The 11,861-nt window shown below is 40.2% G+C and overlaps 1 protein-coding gene across 3 annotated transcripts; it reads left to right on the forward strand.

Moving 5' to 3' along the window:
• The first annotated feature begins 4 nt into the window (after positions 1 to 4).
• cutc (cutC copper transporter homolog (E. coli)) lies at positions 5 to 6,706 on the forward strand. 3 transcript variants are annotated; one of them, XM_080016739.1, is made up of 9 exons: positions 5 to 140; positions 326 to 425; positions 1,788 to 1,847; positions 5,432 to 5,641; positions 5,832 to 5,867; positions 5,964 to 6,097; positions 6,212 to 6,239; positions 6,338 to 6,443; positions 6,573 to 6,706. In XM_080016739.1, the coding sequence occupies exons 1-9, from the start codon at positions 93 to 95 to the stop codon at positions 6,682 to 6,684; spliced, it is 834 nt and encodes a 277-aa protein (XP_079872865.1). In that variant the 5' UTR covers positions 5 to 92; the 3' UTR covers positions 6,685 to 6,706. The 3 variants fall into 3 exon arrangements, with proteins under 3 accessions (XP_079872865.1, XP_079872866.1, XP_079872867.1); XM_080016740.1 differs by having other exon boundaries at positions 355 to 425; XM_080016741.1 differs by lacking the exon at positions 5 to 140 and adding an exon at positions 197 to 264 and having other exon boundaries at positions 355 to 425.
• The last annotated feature ends 5,155 nt before the right edge of the window (positions 6,707 to 11,861 follow it).

Here is an 11,861-nt window from a genome sequence, read left to right on the forward strand (position 1 = left end):
GAAATATACAGCATTGTTTACTTACGTTGCATGTTTTATTTAATACGAAACGTTTGACGAATTGTCTTGTCTATTCGGGGAACACAAGATGGATGGATGGGCGTATTTTTTTCTTCAATTTGTTCTTTAAAAAAAACAAAGTAATGTGACTTTTAAAAGTATTAATCTTTGCTTTGAAATGTAGTGGCGTATGAGTGAATACACACGAAATGTACAGTAATTAAGTACTTGTACTTTCTTACTTTGCACCACCCGTTATGGCAGGTATTGCTATAATGTTTGAATTGCACCATTTAAGTATTTTACAGTATAATTTTTTTTCTAGCACAACGTTGTCTCTGTATCTTGCCTCAGGATGGCAGAGGGCTTCATGATGGAGGTGTGTGTGGATTCTGTTGAGTCTGCTGTGAATGCTGAGCGAGGAGGTTGGTTAAACAGTCTCCTTTTCCGTACTAATCTTTAGTTTCTTATTGAGTAGCAGTAGTAATTGTAGTAGTTAATAAATCGTAGTAGTAACAGTAGTAAATAAACAGTAGCAGTTGTAGTAATATTACAGTGGTACCTCGACTTACGACCGTAATTTGTTCTATGAGAACGGTCGTATGTTAAAACAGTCGTATGTCGAAGCAATTTTTTCCCATATACACCACACTCATATTTTTCTATGATTTCCTTCTTCGTTTCAATGTGAGTCATTGTCTTTTTCCTTTTCCCATCATCCTTCTTCTTAGGACTCATCATGAAGGCTGAAAATAAACAAAATACACAGCACAAACACAGTAAACATGAAAAAAATATGGATAAGCCACTAACTACGTGCACACACGATGTAGGTCGCCCGCTGACTGACTGCTGACTGACTGCTGACTGACTGCTGACTGACTGACTGCTGACTGACTGCTGACTGACTGACTGCTGACTGACTGACTGCTGACTGGTCATCGACACGCCAACTGCAAATTTCCACGCTCGTATCTTGGAGCAGTCAGTCGCAAGTTGATAGAAATTTTCGCGACTGTTGCTACTCGTATCTTGGATTAGTCGTAAGTAGATGCAGTCGTAAGTCGAGGTACCACTGTAGTAGTAAATAAATAATAGTAGTGGTGGTGGTAATAGTAAATACATAGTAGTAGTAGTAGTAGTAGTAGTAGTAGTAGTAGTAGGAGTAATGGTAGTAAATAAACAGTAGCAGTAGTAGTAGTTATAGTAGTAGTAAATAAATAGTAGTAGTAGTAGTAGTAGTAGTAGTAGTAGTAGTAGTAGTAGAAGTATTATTAGTAGTAATAGTAGTAGTAAATAAATAGAAGTAGTAGTGGTAATAGTAGTAGTCAATACATTTTTAGAGGTTATAGAGCTCATTGTGCGTAATCACCGGGTGTCATGACATTTCATTCTTGAACTTGAACTTGAACTTGAACTTGAAGTATATTAATCTCTCCAAAAACAAAGGGTTCCTCTCACTCTCAGTGCCAGGGGACTGTCCAGCCTTGGCACTGACAGTGCTCAGCCCCTTATATTATTAATAATAATAATAATAATAATAATAATAATAATAATAATAAAAATGATAATAACACTCCTCTGTACAAAAGAACAAAGCAATGACTGTTGGATGTAAAAGTTAGTCAAATTTAGTTTTAGATTCTTTGTATGTCAGTAGTCAGTAAGTTTAGCCTTTGAAACCCTTAACACAATGATTTAAAAGTACAAATAACCTGCATTCCATAATTTCTAAATAAGTCTCTAAGATTTAAAGCCAGCGACTAAGAGTTTGTCCCTCCCACCAGGTGCAGGTCGGCTTGAATTGTGCTCCAGCCTTCTGGAGGGTGGGCTCACTCCCAGTATTGGTAAGGAATGAACATATATTTGGATATTGAAAAAAATATACTTTAATATACAGTATGTTTAAAAATATAAATATATTTAGACTTCTCTTCAATAATTAATATTACAAAATAGTGACCATATACTGTATCTATATTTATATTATTTGGTTAATTGAATATACTGTATATGTATGAGTCCTCTGTATTTTTATTCTCTATAAGTGGAAAATATATTTCCATTGCATAAAGGAAGAATTCTGCAAAATGTCCTCTGTTTCTGTGTGGGACTCGTGTGAAAGACCATATAACTATTAGTCGACCGATGGATTTTTCAGTGGTCGATAATGATGCCGATATTTAGAGAGCAGGGTGGCCAGTGCCCAAAATCCAATGCAGATATCATGTTTTTTTTTGTATCTGATAAAATACAACAATTTTATAACAATAACAAATGAGACACAAAATTGCTGAACACTGTTATTGTCTGCATTGTCACTCTCACTTATTAAAAAATCAATAAAATAAAAAATGTATCAACTAAATAAATGTCCACAGATCATCAAATAACAATTTTTTTTTAAAACAAAAACTTATGAATGAAAATTAAATAATTATAAATGATAAAATAAATAAATATTGATAAACGGCGTCATATTAAAGTCTGATCGGGAAATAATGTCTCCCCGTTACAGAATTGTAGGATTTATTATTTACGAAGTCAAGTATAAGTCCCTTAGCAACGGAAAGCAATGAGGGAGACGTGCGGACGCAGGGTTTTTTTTTGGAACAGGACAGTCCCTCAACTCAGTTGCGTTTCATTTTTCGTTTTGTTTCATACATGTAGGAAACAAACGAAAATAAATAGATCTAAAATAAAAACAAGCATGGGAGCCACAGGAAAATCGCCATGGAAACGCACGCACAGCACAGCGCTGTCTGGAGGAGAATAATAAAACTTCCACTAAAATTCAGCGAGTTAGGTTTACGTTTTGCCTCAAATGCAAAGTATTTCCAAACAGCACTTATGCTCTTTTCTTTCTGAACCGGTCACGGTGGATCAGCACTTGCCATCTATAATGAGTAACACAATAACAAATGAATGTGAGAGTGGAGAGAGCGAATTAGTGAGAGGAGGCAGGGTGTGTGTGACTGGCTGTGGGAGAGAAGAGAAAGCGAGGAGGCAGCTGCTGCTACCGGTATATCCATAGTGTGGAAAATGAATATTGAAACAGTTTCAAATATTCAGAATCTATGTATGGAAAAATCTATATATTTTTTAACACAAGTCTGCAGACATTTTTTTTAATCAGCATCGCGAGTGCAGATATATGCGATTATGCCAAAACGCACAAATATCGGCCCAATTAATCGAGCGACCGATCAATTGGTCAATCACTATATATAATAGCAGTTCGGAACAGTCCCACTGTGTGTTTGTGCCAAGTAATTGACTTCCATTCTCATTGCTTTGTGTTTTAATTCTCTCAATAGTTAATGAATTCAATGGGAAAATCACTCATTAAGGAACAGATCATGGTATCATTTTCCTTTTATTTGATATTAATGTGCTACCAGTACTGGAAAGCCACACTTGAGTAAAAGTAGAAATATCTTACTTAAATATCTTCAAAAAATTCTCTGGTAATAGTGAAAGACACTCATTAGAATACTACTGGAGTTAAAGTTAAAGCTGATATAAAATGTACTCAAGTATCAAAAGTAAAAGTAAATTTGCTGCTGAGAAAAAAAGCCAGACTTTTTTGTTTGCTATGAGCTTCGTTTCTTTTTTTTTTTTTTACATCTTTCATTCCAACATAAGAATTTAGTCACATTTGTGCTAAATATGGCCACGGCTGTTGGTCTCCATCAGTCGTAGCAGGTGCAGAAGGAGTAGCATCACTGCTGGAGGTTGTCGCTCTCCAACACGCTGCTCTAGGTTCTCTGGGTCATGCCTGTGCATGTTCAGTAGCGACGCCACAAAAATGAAACCGAACAGGGGCAGGGATGCCGGGTATCCATGACAAACCCAGCCACCCCCCAACCGCAGACAAAAAAAAACTGCTTCAACACTTACAAAGTAGCCCAATTCTGCTGGAAAACCAGGGACCTTGCAACTCTTCCCCATTGCCAGGACACCCCAGTGCCCACACTCAAAACATTCCATCATTCCCCATGCAGGAAAAAAGTCATTAACTTCTGATTTTTTATAAATCGGATATGAAATGATGGAATGATACAGGGATATTACTGTCTATTAACGCGCCAACGTCCGGAACTTCAACTCGCGTCGCATAGTGCAGGTAAAGCGGCCAAAATTTGCGTCGATCCGGGTGTCGTGTTTCCATCAGAGCTAATCAGAGCTGGAACCAATTAAAAACCTGTCTATTGCAGGGTCATTTGACCTGGGACTGAAACCCGGGTGTTACTTTTCCCACTTACAACAAATGCCGGATTTTCACGGTTGTTACTGGCTTTTTGCCACGATGGGAAAGGGGTTTAAGTTTATTGCAAACTTAGAAAGTTTGTACTCTCACCGGTGGACACATCTCCTTTGGGGATTAATAAAGTATCTTTATCTTATCATATCACACACACACACACACACACACACACACACACACACACACACACATGCGGTCTCATCACAGGCACACACATACCACCATCACCTGCTTTGAACACACCCCAACACCCTTCTGGTTGCATTCCTCTCCTTTCCTCCCTAGTTAACTGCCATAGCTATGACAAGAAGAGGCCACAAGCCCAATAGCTGTTCCAATTTTCCTGGACTTAATTAACTCTGTTTTGTTGATGCATGTTGTCGTCTGATGTTTATGCTTTTCCGTGTACATGTTGTTTGTTTTTGTTTGTTTTTTCCATGTGCATGCTGTTGTTTGGTTCTATGTTTATTTGTCTCACCCGTGGTGATTCTCCTCCTCTTGGAGTGGTGATTAGTTGTTTATAGACCCAAACATGGTAAAATAGTTCACCAAAGAGGGGGATTGGTGGTGGTTCTGTGTTACAAAAAACGGTGCTCTTGTCATCCTACATGTGATCCACAGGACAGGGTTATTACAGCAGTTCTTGATGATTCAAGAATTAATAAAGAGTGGCATTGCAAGGTTGAGAAGTTGAACTCCACTTGCATACTGACTCTCCTAGATGCAATGGCACAAATACTCTACATTGTATGCCAAGCATGCTGACAGCACAGGTTATAAATAATTATTCGGGTAAAGTACAGATACTCCCAAAATTAATTAATTTTGTTACTTTACACCACTGTGTGTGTCTGGGAATCACATGATGGAGTATGATAAAGGGATAATAGGTTGGGAAGTCCAGGGGATCAGGCAGACTGAGCTGTATCTGCCCCTCCATTCCAACACGATGAACTAACAATGTGGGATGCAACAGAGAGAGAGAGAATGAGTGAAGCAGCTAAATTGTCAATTTGCATTTAGTTTGAATAATAGCATCAAATAATCCATATTAACTTATTCATATTGAATATTTCAATGACTGACTGTGAGAGGTTCTCAGTAAAAGGCAAAATGAAAAAACCTGAGCTCCACCACCGCTGTTGTTCTGTGGGCGTTGCTCAGGTCTGCTGCAGGTGGTAAAGCAGAACGTGAAAATTCCTGTCTACGCCATGGTCCGTCCCCGTGGGGGGGATTTCCTCTACTCAGACCGGGAGCTGGAGGTGATGAGGAAGGACATGGAGCTGATGAAGAGCCACGGGGCGGATGGGCTGGTGCTGGGGGCCCTGACGGAGGACGGACGGGTGGATGCAGAACTCTGCATGGAGCTGCTGGGTAGTTGCTGATGTTGGCATGTGTTTTGATTGGAAGTTGCACTTTGAGTTGTAGTTTGAGTGTTTTGTTATCAAAACATATAGAGCCTGAAGACAAACAGGTTCCAGGCTTTATCACTCTGTTGTTAACTGAGACACTTCCATGAAAAATTTATTTTGAGTGACTAATATTTAAATTTCTCTTTTATCAGCTCTCTCCCGGCCTCTGCCTGTCACCTTCCATCGTGGTAAATATTGACCTTTTTTGAAGAAGTACTCAAGTCTTCTGTTCCTTTGTAATTTATTTATTCAATTAATTCAAACAAAACCTCCTCTTGTCGCAGCTTTTGACATGGTTCGTGAGCCTGTGGTTGCCTTGGAGACCTTGGTGTCTCTCGGGTTTCAGCGTTTGCTGACAAGTGGTAGTGACTGCACTGCTTTGGAGGGACTCCCCGTCATCAAGCGGCTTGTTGAGCAGGTAAATACGCCGTTTTAACCTATACATTTTTTCCTCTGTCTCAGTTATGAGTAGTGTTTACCTCTCTGTCCATCTGCGTTTCTACCACTCTTCTTTATGTTTGCGTCAAAACAGGCTAAAGGCAGAATCATCGTCATGCCCGGTGGGTGCTGTTCAATTACATACATCCAAAAATACCTATTTATATGTAAATTAAGTGATTCTCTTTTCCTGCTCCCGTATTTATTTATTTATACTCAGGAGGTGGTATCACAGAGAGGAACCTCCAGAGGATCCTTGAGGGGTCAGGAGCACAGGAGTTCCACTGCTCGGCTCGCTCCAGTAGAGACTCTGCCATGAAGTTCAGGTGGGTTTCAAGGAACGGTTTGATACTTATTCTAACAGTTTCTTTAACCACGTGACTAGACACCCTTGTATTTATTTAATTAATACATGTGGCTAGCAACCATTGTTGTTTTTTTTTGTCGCCTCATAGGAATACCTGTGTAACCATGGGAGCCTCTTTCTCAGCACCTGAGTATGGCCTGAAGATGGCAGATGTAAGCAAGGTCCGCATACTCAATGCAATTGCAAAAAACACCCTGTGAGACGCTCAGGATCATTTTGTTTTAAGAAACACAAATAATAGGGCCGATGTGTCGAGATAATGAAACTCATTCAATCCCAGAAGAATAGAGGACAAATGCTAACCCTGAAAGAAACTGTTACTTTAATTTGTTAATTTGTGTGATTCATTTGTCTTTGTAAAGCTCCAGCTGTCCTTGTGCAGCCTTTTGGGGGACACAACCTGGTCCTTTGCGACACATTTTATGCACATAACATTTAGTGAAATGGATGATGTAAAAGGTATAAAGTAAACAAATGAATTGTTTGTTGATCTTCAAATATTTTCCTTTGGTTCACAAAACATGGAAAGTTTTGTTATGTGAACAAACTGCATGATTTCTAATTCACAAATGTTGGTTTTCTCAGACTGTATTTTGCAAAAGAATGACCTTCATAGAATCACGCTTAAAATGTTTCCGTGAACACTCTCTCTCTCTCAAATCCTCAGTTTTCATCAGAGACCGATTCCATATATATATATATCATGTTCAAGTTCAAGAGATTATTTGTCACATACATTCAGGTGTAGTATTTGTCTCTCAGGTCATAAGAAACATTTCTCATTTGCTGTATTAAAAATCATGCCTTTTTTGACCCCTTGTAAATAAACTTGACCTCAACGGCTGTTCTATTCAAGAAGCATCAAACCATTATACACACACAACAACTGAATGTGTCATGGTTTTTCCCTGTATTGTTAGAAGTTATTCTGTTCCCTCTATCTCTGTCTCTCTCCCTAATGTGTGTAGTCTTGTGTTCTCTCTCTGTCTCTCACTTTTCTGTTTCCCTCCAGATCCATCGTTCCCTTGTTTGTCTAGCAGATGTCCTCAGCGTGTTCCCAGCCTTTCCCCTCAGCTGTGTCTCGTCTCGTCATAACCCCACTGCAGTGTTTCCCCTCAAATTTATTTTAGGCAAAATGCCTCAAACAGAGGAGGCGCGCAGGATGGCATATTGTCGCGGTCGGCATCGGTCAGAGGGCGCAGCGGGCAGTCTACAATTTATGTGCGTTCAAATTTTTGTTCTCTCGGTATATTCAAGAATTAAAACAAAGTGATCGCAAGTAGAGGATGACTTAATAAGCTGCATTTATTGTACAAAAATAAGCTGTGTAACCAATGACCTTGGCAAAACAGCACATCATGAACCCTGTGCATGATTCATTGCTGCACTTTATCTTCCTTGGCTTGGACAAAATGTAACTATCAGGCTACCAGCCTGATAGCCACCAGTCCGCTAGCTTTGGTCATGCTAGCCGGCAGTCTGCCAGCTTTTGGCCAATTAGCCGCCAGCAGGTTTCCCAGCATGATGTTGACACTACAGGCTGACATTCAGCCTGTAGTGTCAACATCATCATTACCCAAACATAAGGAAATGTGCTACCTCCTTGACTGCATTATTCGGCTCTACTTATTTTTGTGAGTCAGCCTTTTCCCACATGAAGATTATTGAGTCGAAATACCGTTCCACCATGACTGATGATCATTTGGAAGCCTGCTTGAGGCTGGCTACCAGCAGCTACTGTCCAGACTATGCAACCCCGGCCAGCTCCATTCAGTGCAAGTCATCAGAGTAACGTAGTGACCATAAATGTATTTAATGCTATTGTGCCGTAAGGGTTCATGCAGGGATGCAAGGTACGCCAACATATATTGTATATATGAAGTATACTCAGTATATACATATAAATAAATATATTTAGCATTTTTTAATGAAGGTAGATCATTTTGACCTGGTCATTTTGAAAGTAGCTCCCAAGCCAAAAAAGAGTGGACAACCCTGCCTTAAGGCATCCCGGACTGTTCGCCCCCCTCCTGAATGTCCGTCAATTAGAATCGGGTTTGTTTGCCTGGATTCCCATCCTAACCTTCTAGCCCATCTAGCCTCCAGTCCTAAGCCGGCTAGACCACTACCCATCTGTCCTGTTCCTGCCTTTGAAGATCCCCAGAAGTCCCCTGTCTGGGGGTCGTGCCTTATCATTTTCTGCGGCTGCCCTCAGAAAATATCGTTATTGTTTTGTAACTGTAGTCTGTGTTTGTGCTTTTTTTTTTCTGTGTTTGTCTATAATAGCTACTTTTAAATAATCTCTCCAAGCGTTGAGTCTTCAATGTGAATTGTCCTTTGGTTTGGATTGCAGCATAACATAAATTACTGACAATTGGCCTTGAATATCCATACAACTTATAGTGGTCCTCTCTATAGCTGAAATGGATGGCTTCCCTGAGAAGAAGCTCTGTGATGTTATGAAGCTCCTTAACAGTAGGTATTCAAAGAAGTGGTTTCTAGGAATGGTGTATCTACGAACCAGCTGATCAAAGGTCATTCCCCTCTATATACAAGTCAGTTACGTTACTCAAACCTTTGACAGTGGGCAAAATTATCATTACCCCACATCAGGTAAAACAGGAAGAGTCTGGGTGCATCTCCTGTTTGGCATGTGCCAAAGTTTTTCAGTTTTTCAAAATTGAACACTTGGTAAAAATATAGTTATCAAATTAATTTGTGCGCTGTGGTCCTTAGTCCATGTCATGTTTACCAGTAGCCGTGGTAACTGCTGTAACCGAAGCAGTTGTTGTTGTAGTAGTAGTACCCGTGGTCTGGATATTATTGTACAGTAATATTATTGTAGGTTAGGTTCTTGAAGCCCCCCTCTATCATAAGTTCCATGCAATAGGGAGAGTAGTAGTCATGGACACCTGTTGTTCCATATGAAATTTGAGAACAACTTTCTAAGTTTGCAATAAAATGTTTGTGAAAGTGGGAGCGGAATCGTTGTAATTAGATTAAGAAATTTGGGCATGTGGTATGGTTTGAGCAGCCAAACTTGACCTGGGTGTAGGTAATTGGGGGCCCAGGATCAGAGTGGCTGAATACCTGTTGTTCCTGCTCAGGACAGGCAGGCCCTGCAGAGGGTGGTGCGTTCAGCTGAACGTACCACTGGAACTACACTCCCCTCCCTGCAGGACTTATACTGTACACCAGGAGGTGTAGTAGCAGAGCCCACAGGATCATGAAGGATCCTCATCACCCCAACAATGGACTGTTGCGGCCGGGCAAGGGCCTCCGCAATCACACACCAAGGACAGAGAGACTGAAGCAGAGTTTCTTGGCGCAAGACATAAGGACTGTCAATGCTGACCTCACTAGGGGTCCTAACAACAAGCACTGAGACACTCACACAGGCCCCACTGCCTTACTGTACTGTATGTAGCATACTGTACTGCATACTGTATCACTGTTCTGGGTTACTGCATACTGCGCTGTATTACTGTTCTGTTCGGTGTTACTGTATTGCTATGTTGTACTGTGTTATACTGTACTGTATATATCCATGCACACTTTATTCACATGCACTTTACTGCACATATATGTATATACAAATGGTCTATCCCATATACATAGCTCTATACCTTTTGCTTCTATTTTGTACCCCCACTTTGTATTATCTTTTTGAGTCTTATTTTATTTTTATTTTATTTATATTATTCTATTTACTTACTGCATTAGGTTTTATGAATCAGATTCAGTTTGTTAGCTAGGCAGGAATTAGGTAAGCTGTTATGTTCAGTTTAGTAACTATTATGCATAATCTCCGTTGAAGACATTTTACTGCATATACACTACTCACAAAAAGTTATACTATAACCTTTACAGATGAACTTAATTTGACCTTCTCTAAACTTTTGAATGCACATGTCCAACTGTTCAATCTTTCAGTACTTTTTGCACAACTTGCTGTTCTCTAACAAGGAGCTGAACGGCAAAATTCAAACAGGTGTTTGATCCATGAATCGACCAATACATTTCCTGGTTTAATTAGAATTGGTATTTAAACAGTCCTCTTCATCATGCTGTTCACATTTTGACATCATGAGACCAAGATGACACCGAACAACTGATCAACAGTACCTCGTCGTACGAGGCTTCAAACAGGATGTTCTCAGAAGGAAGTGGCCACTGAGCTTAGAGTGTCACAGAGTGTGAGAGACTGGAAGAGTCACAGAAAGGCATAGAAGTGGACGTCCTTTGGCCACATCCCACACTGATGACCGCTTCATTGTGAACTCAACTCCAGGCACATTTAAGGGAGGTGAGAGGCACCCAAGTGTCATATCAGACCATTCGATAAACCGTTGACATCAGCGTGGTCTGCGTGCTAGACGACCTGCTCGACAATGACGACAATTCTCCAGATCATCAAGGTCGCATCATTAGGGAACGGCTGCTGTAGACTGGGGTACCTCAAATGGAGTGGCCTGCACTTTCTCCAGACCTGAATCCCATAGAAAACCTATGGGATCAGCTGAGTCACTGTGTAGAGGCTCGTAACTCTGTACCCAAGAACCTCAATGACCTGAGGGCAGCATGAGACGTGGTTGTCAAGCTGTAATTGATGCTCAAGGGCACATGACAAGTTATTGAGACATTGACATTTTTTGTTGTGGTATACCCACCACTGTTGTTGGCTTTTGTTTCAATAAATTGTTTGAGATGAGGAAATCACGATTGCATGCTTCTATTTAAATGCCCTACTTTCATGATATAATATCACTGTAGCGTGAGCTTTTTACATTTTCCATAAATTTGACCCAAAAGTCAAATATCCCTAACTTTTTGTGAGTAGTTTATGTATTAACGCATGTATACTGTATGTATGTGACAAATAAACCTCTTAAATCTTGGATCTTGGTTGGTCTAGCGAGCAACAGGTAAAACCCCCATCCCTACACACTCAGGAGAGGAGCCTTTGTCATGACACATGTCTATCTGCTCCTGGGATAATTCCAACAAGCCCACTCTACAATAAACTGGTGTGTCTACAACACCGTTATCTGTATCTGTGCCGGAGGTCCCTGACAATGCCACTTGCGTGGCATGTAGTTGGCGAAAATGCCACAGTGTAGAATTTACATTTTAAAAATATTAACACAGCCTAAAATGGAGATGGGCATTGGCGTCCATCTATTCAGAGATTCAGTCACGGACTGTACTATCGGGTAAATTTCCAGGATAATTTTGACTCTGAAGTATATAAAATGCTCCTGAGAGGCTGAAAAGGGAGTGTGTGCATTGATTGTATGGTGGATTTGGAATTATTAACCTTATATTCGGAGAATTCCCCAAAGGTGTTGGGATACGTGATGTCAAATTGGACAGATAA

Source organism: Zeus faber (assembly GCF_960531495.2).
Source record: "Zeus faber genome assembly, chromosome: 16".
In the NCBI taxonomy this organism is placed as follows: Eukaryota; Metazoa; Chordata; class Actinopteri; order Zeiformes; family Zeidae; genus Zeus; species Zeus faber.

Coding starts and splice junctions, on each gene's coding strand:
- cutc (XM_080016739.1), top strand. CDS start 93: ATGGATGGGCGTATTTTTTTCTTCAATTTGTTCTTTAAAAAAAACAAA. Junction 1,848..5,431: donor TGGGCTCACTCCCAGTATTG/GTAAGGAATGAA, acceptor GGCGTTGCTCAG/GTCTGCTGCAGGTGGTAAAG. Junction 6,098..6,211: donor TCAAGCGGCTTGTTGAGCAG/GTAAATACGCCG, acceptor GCGTCAAAACAG/GCTAAAGGCAGAATCATCGT.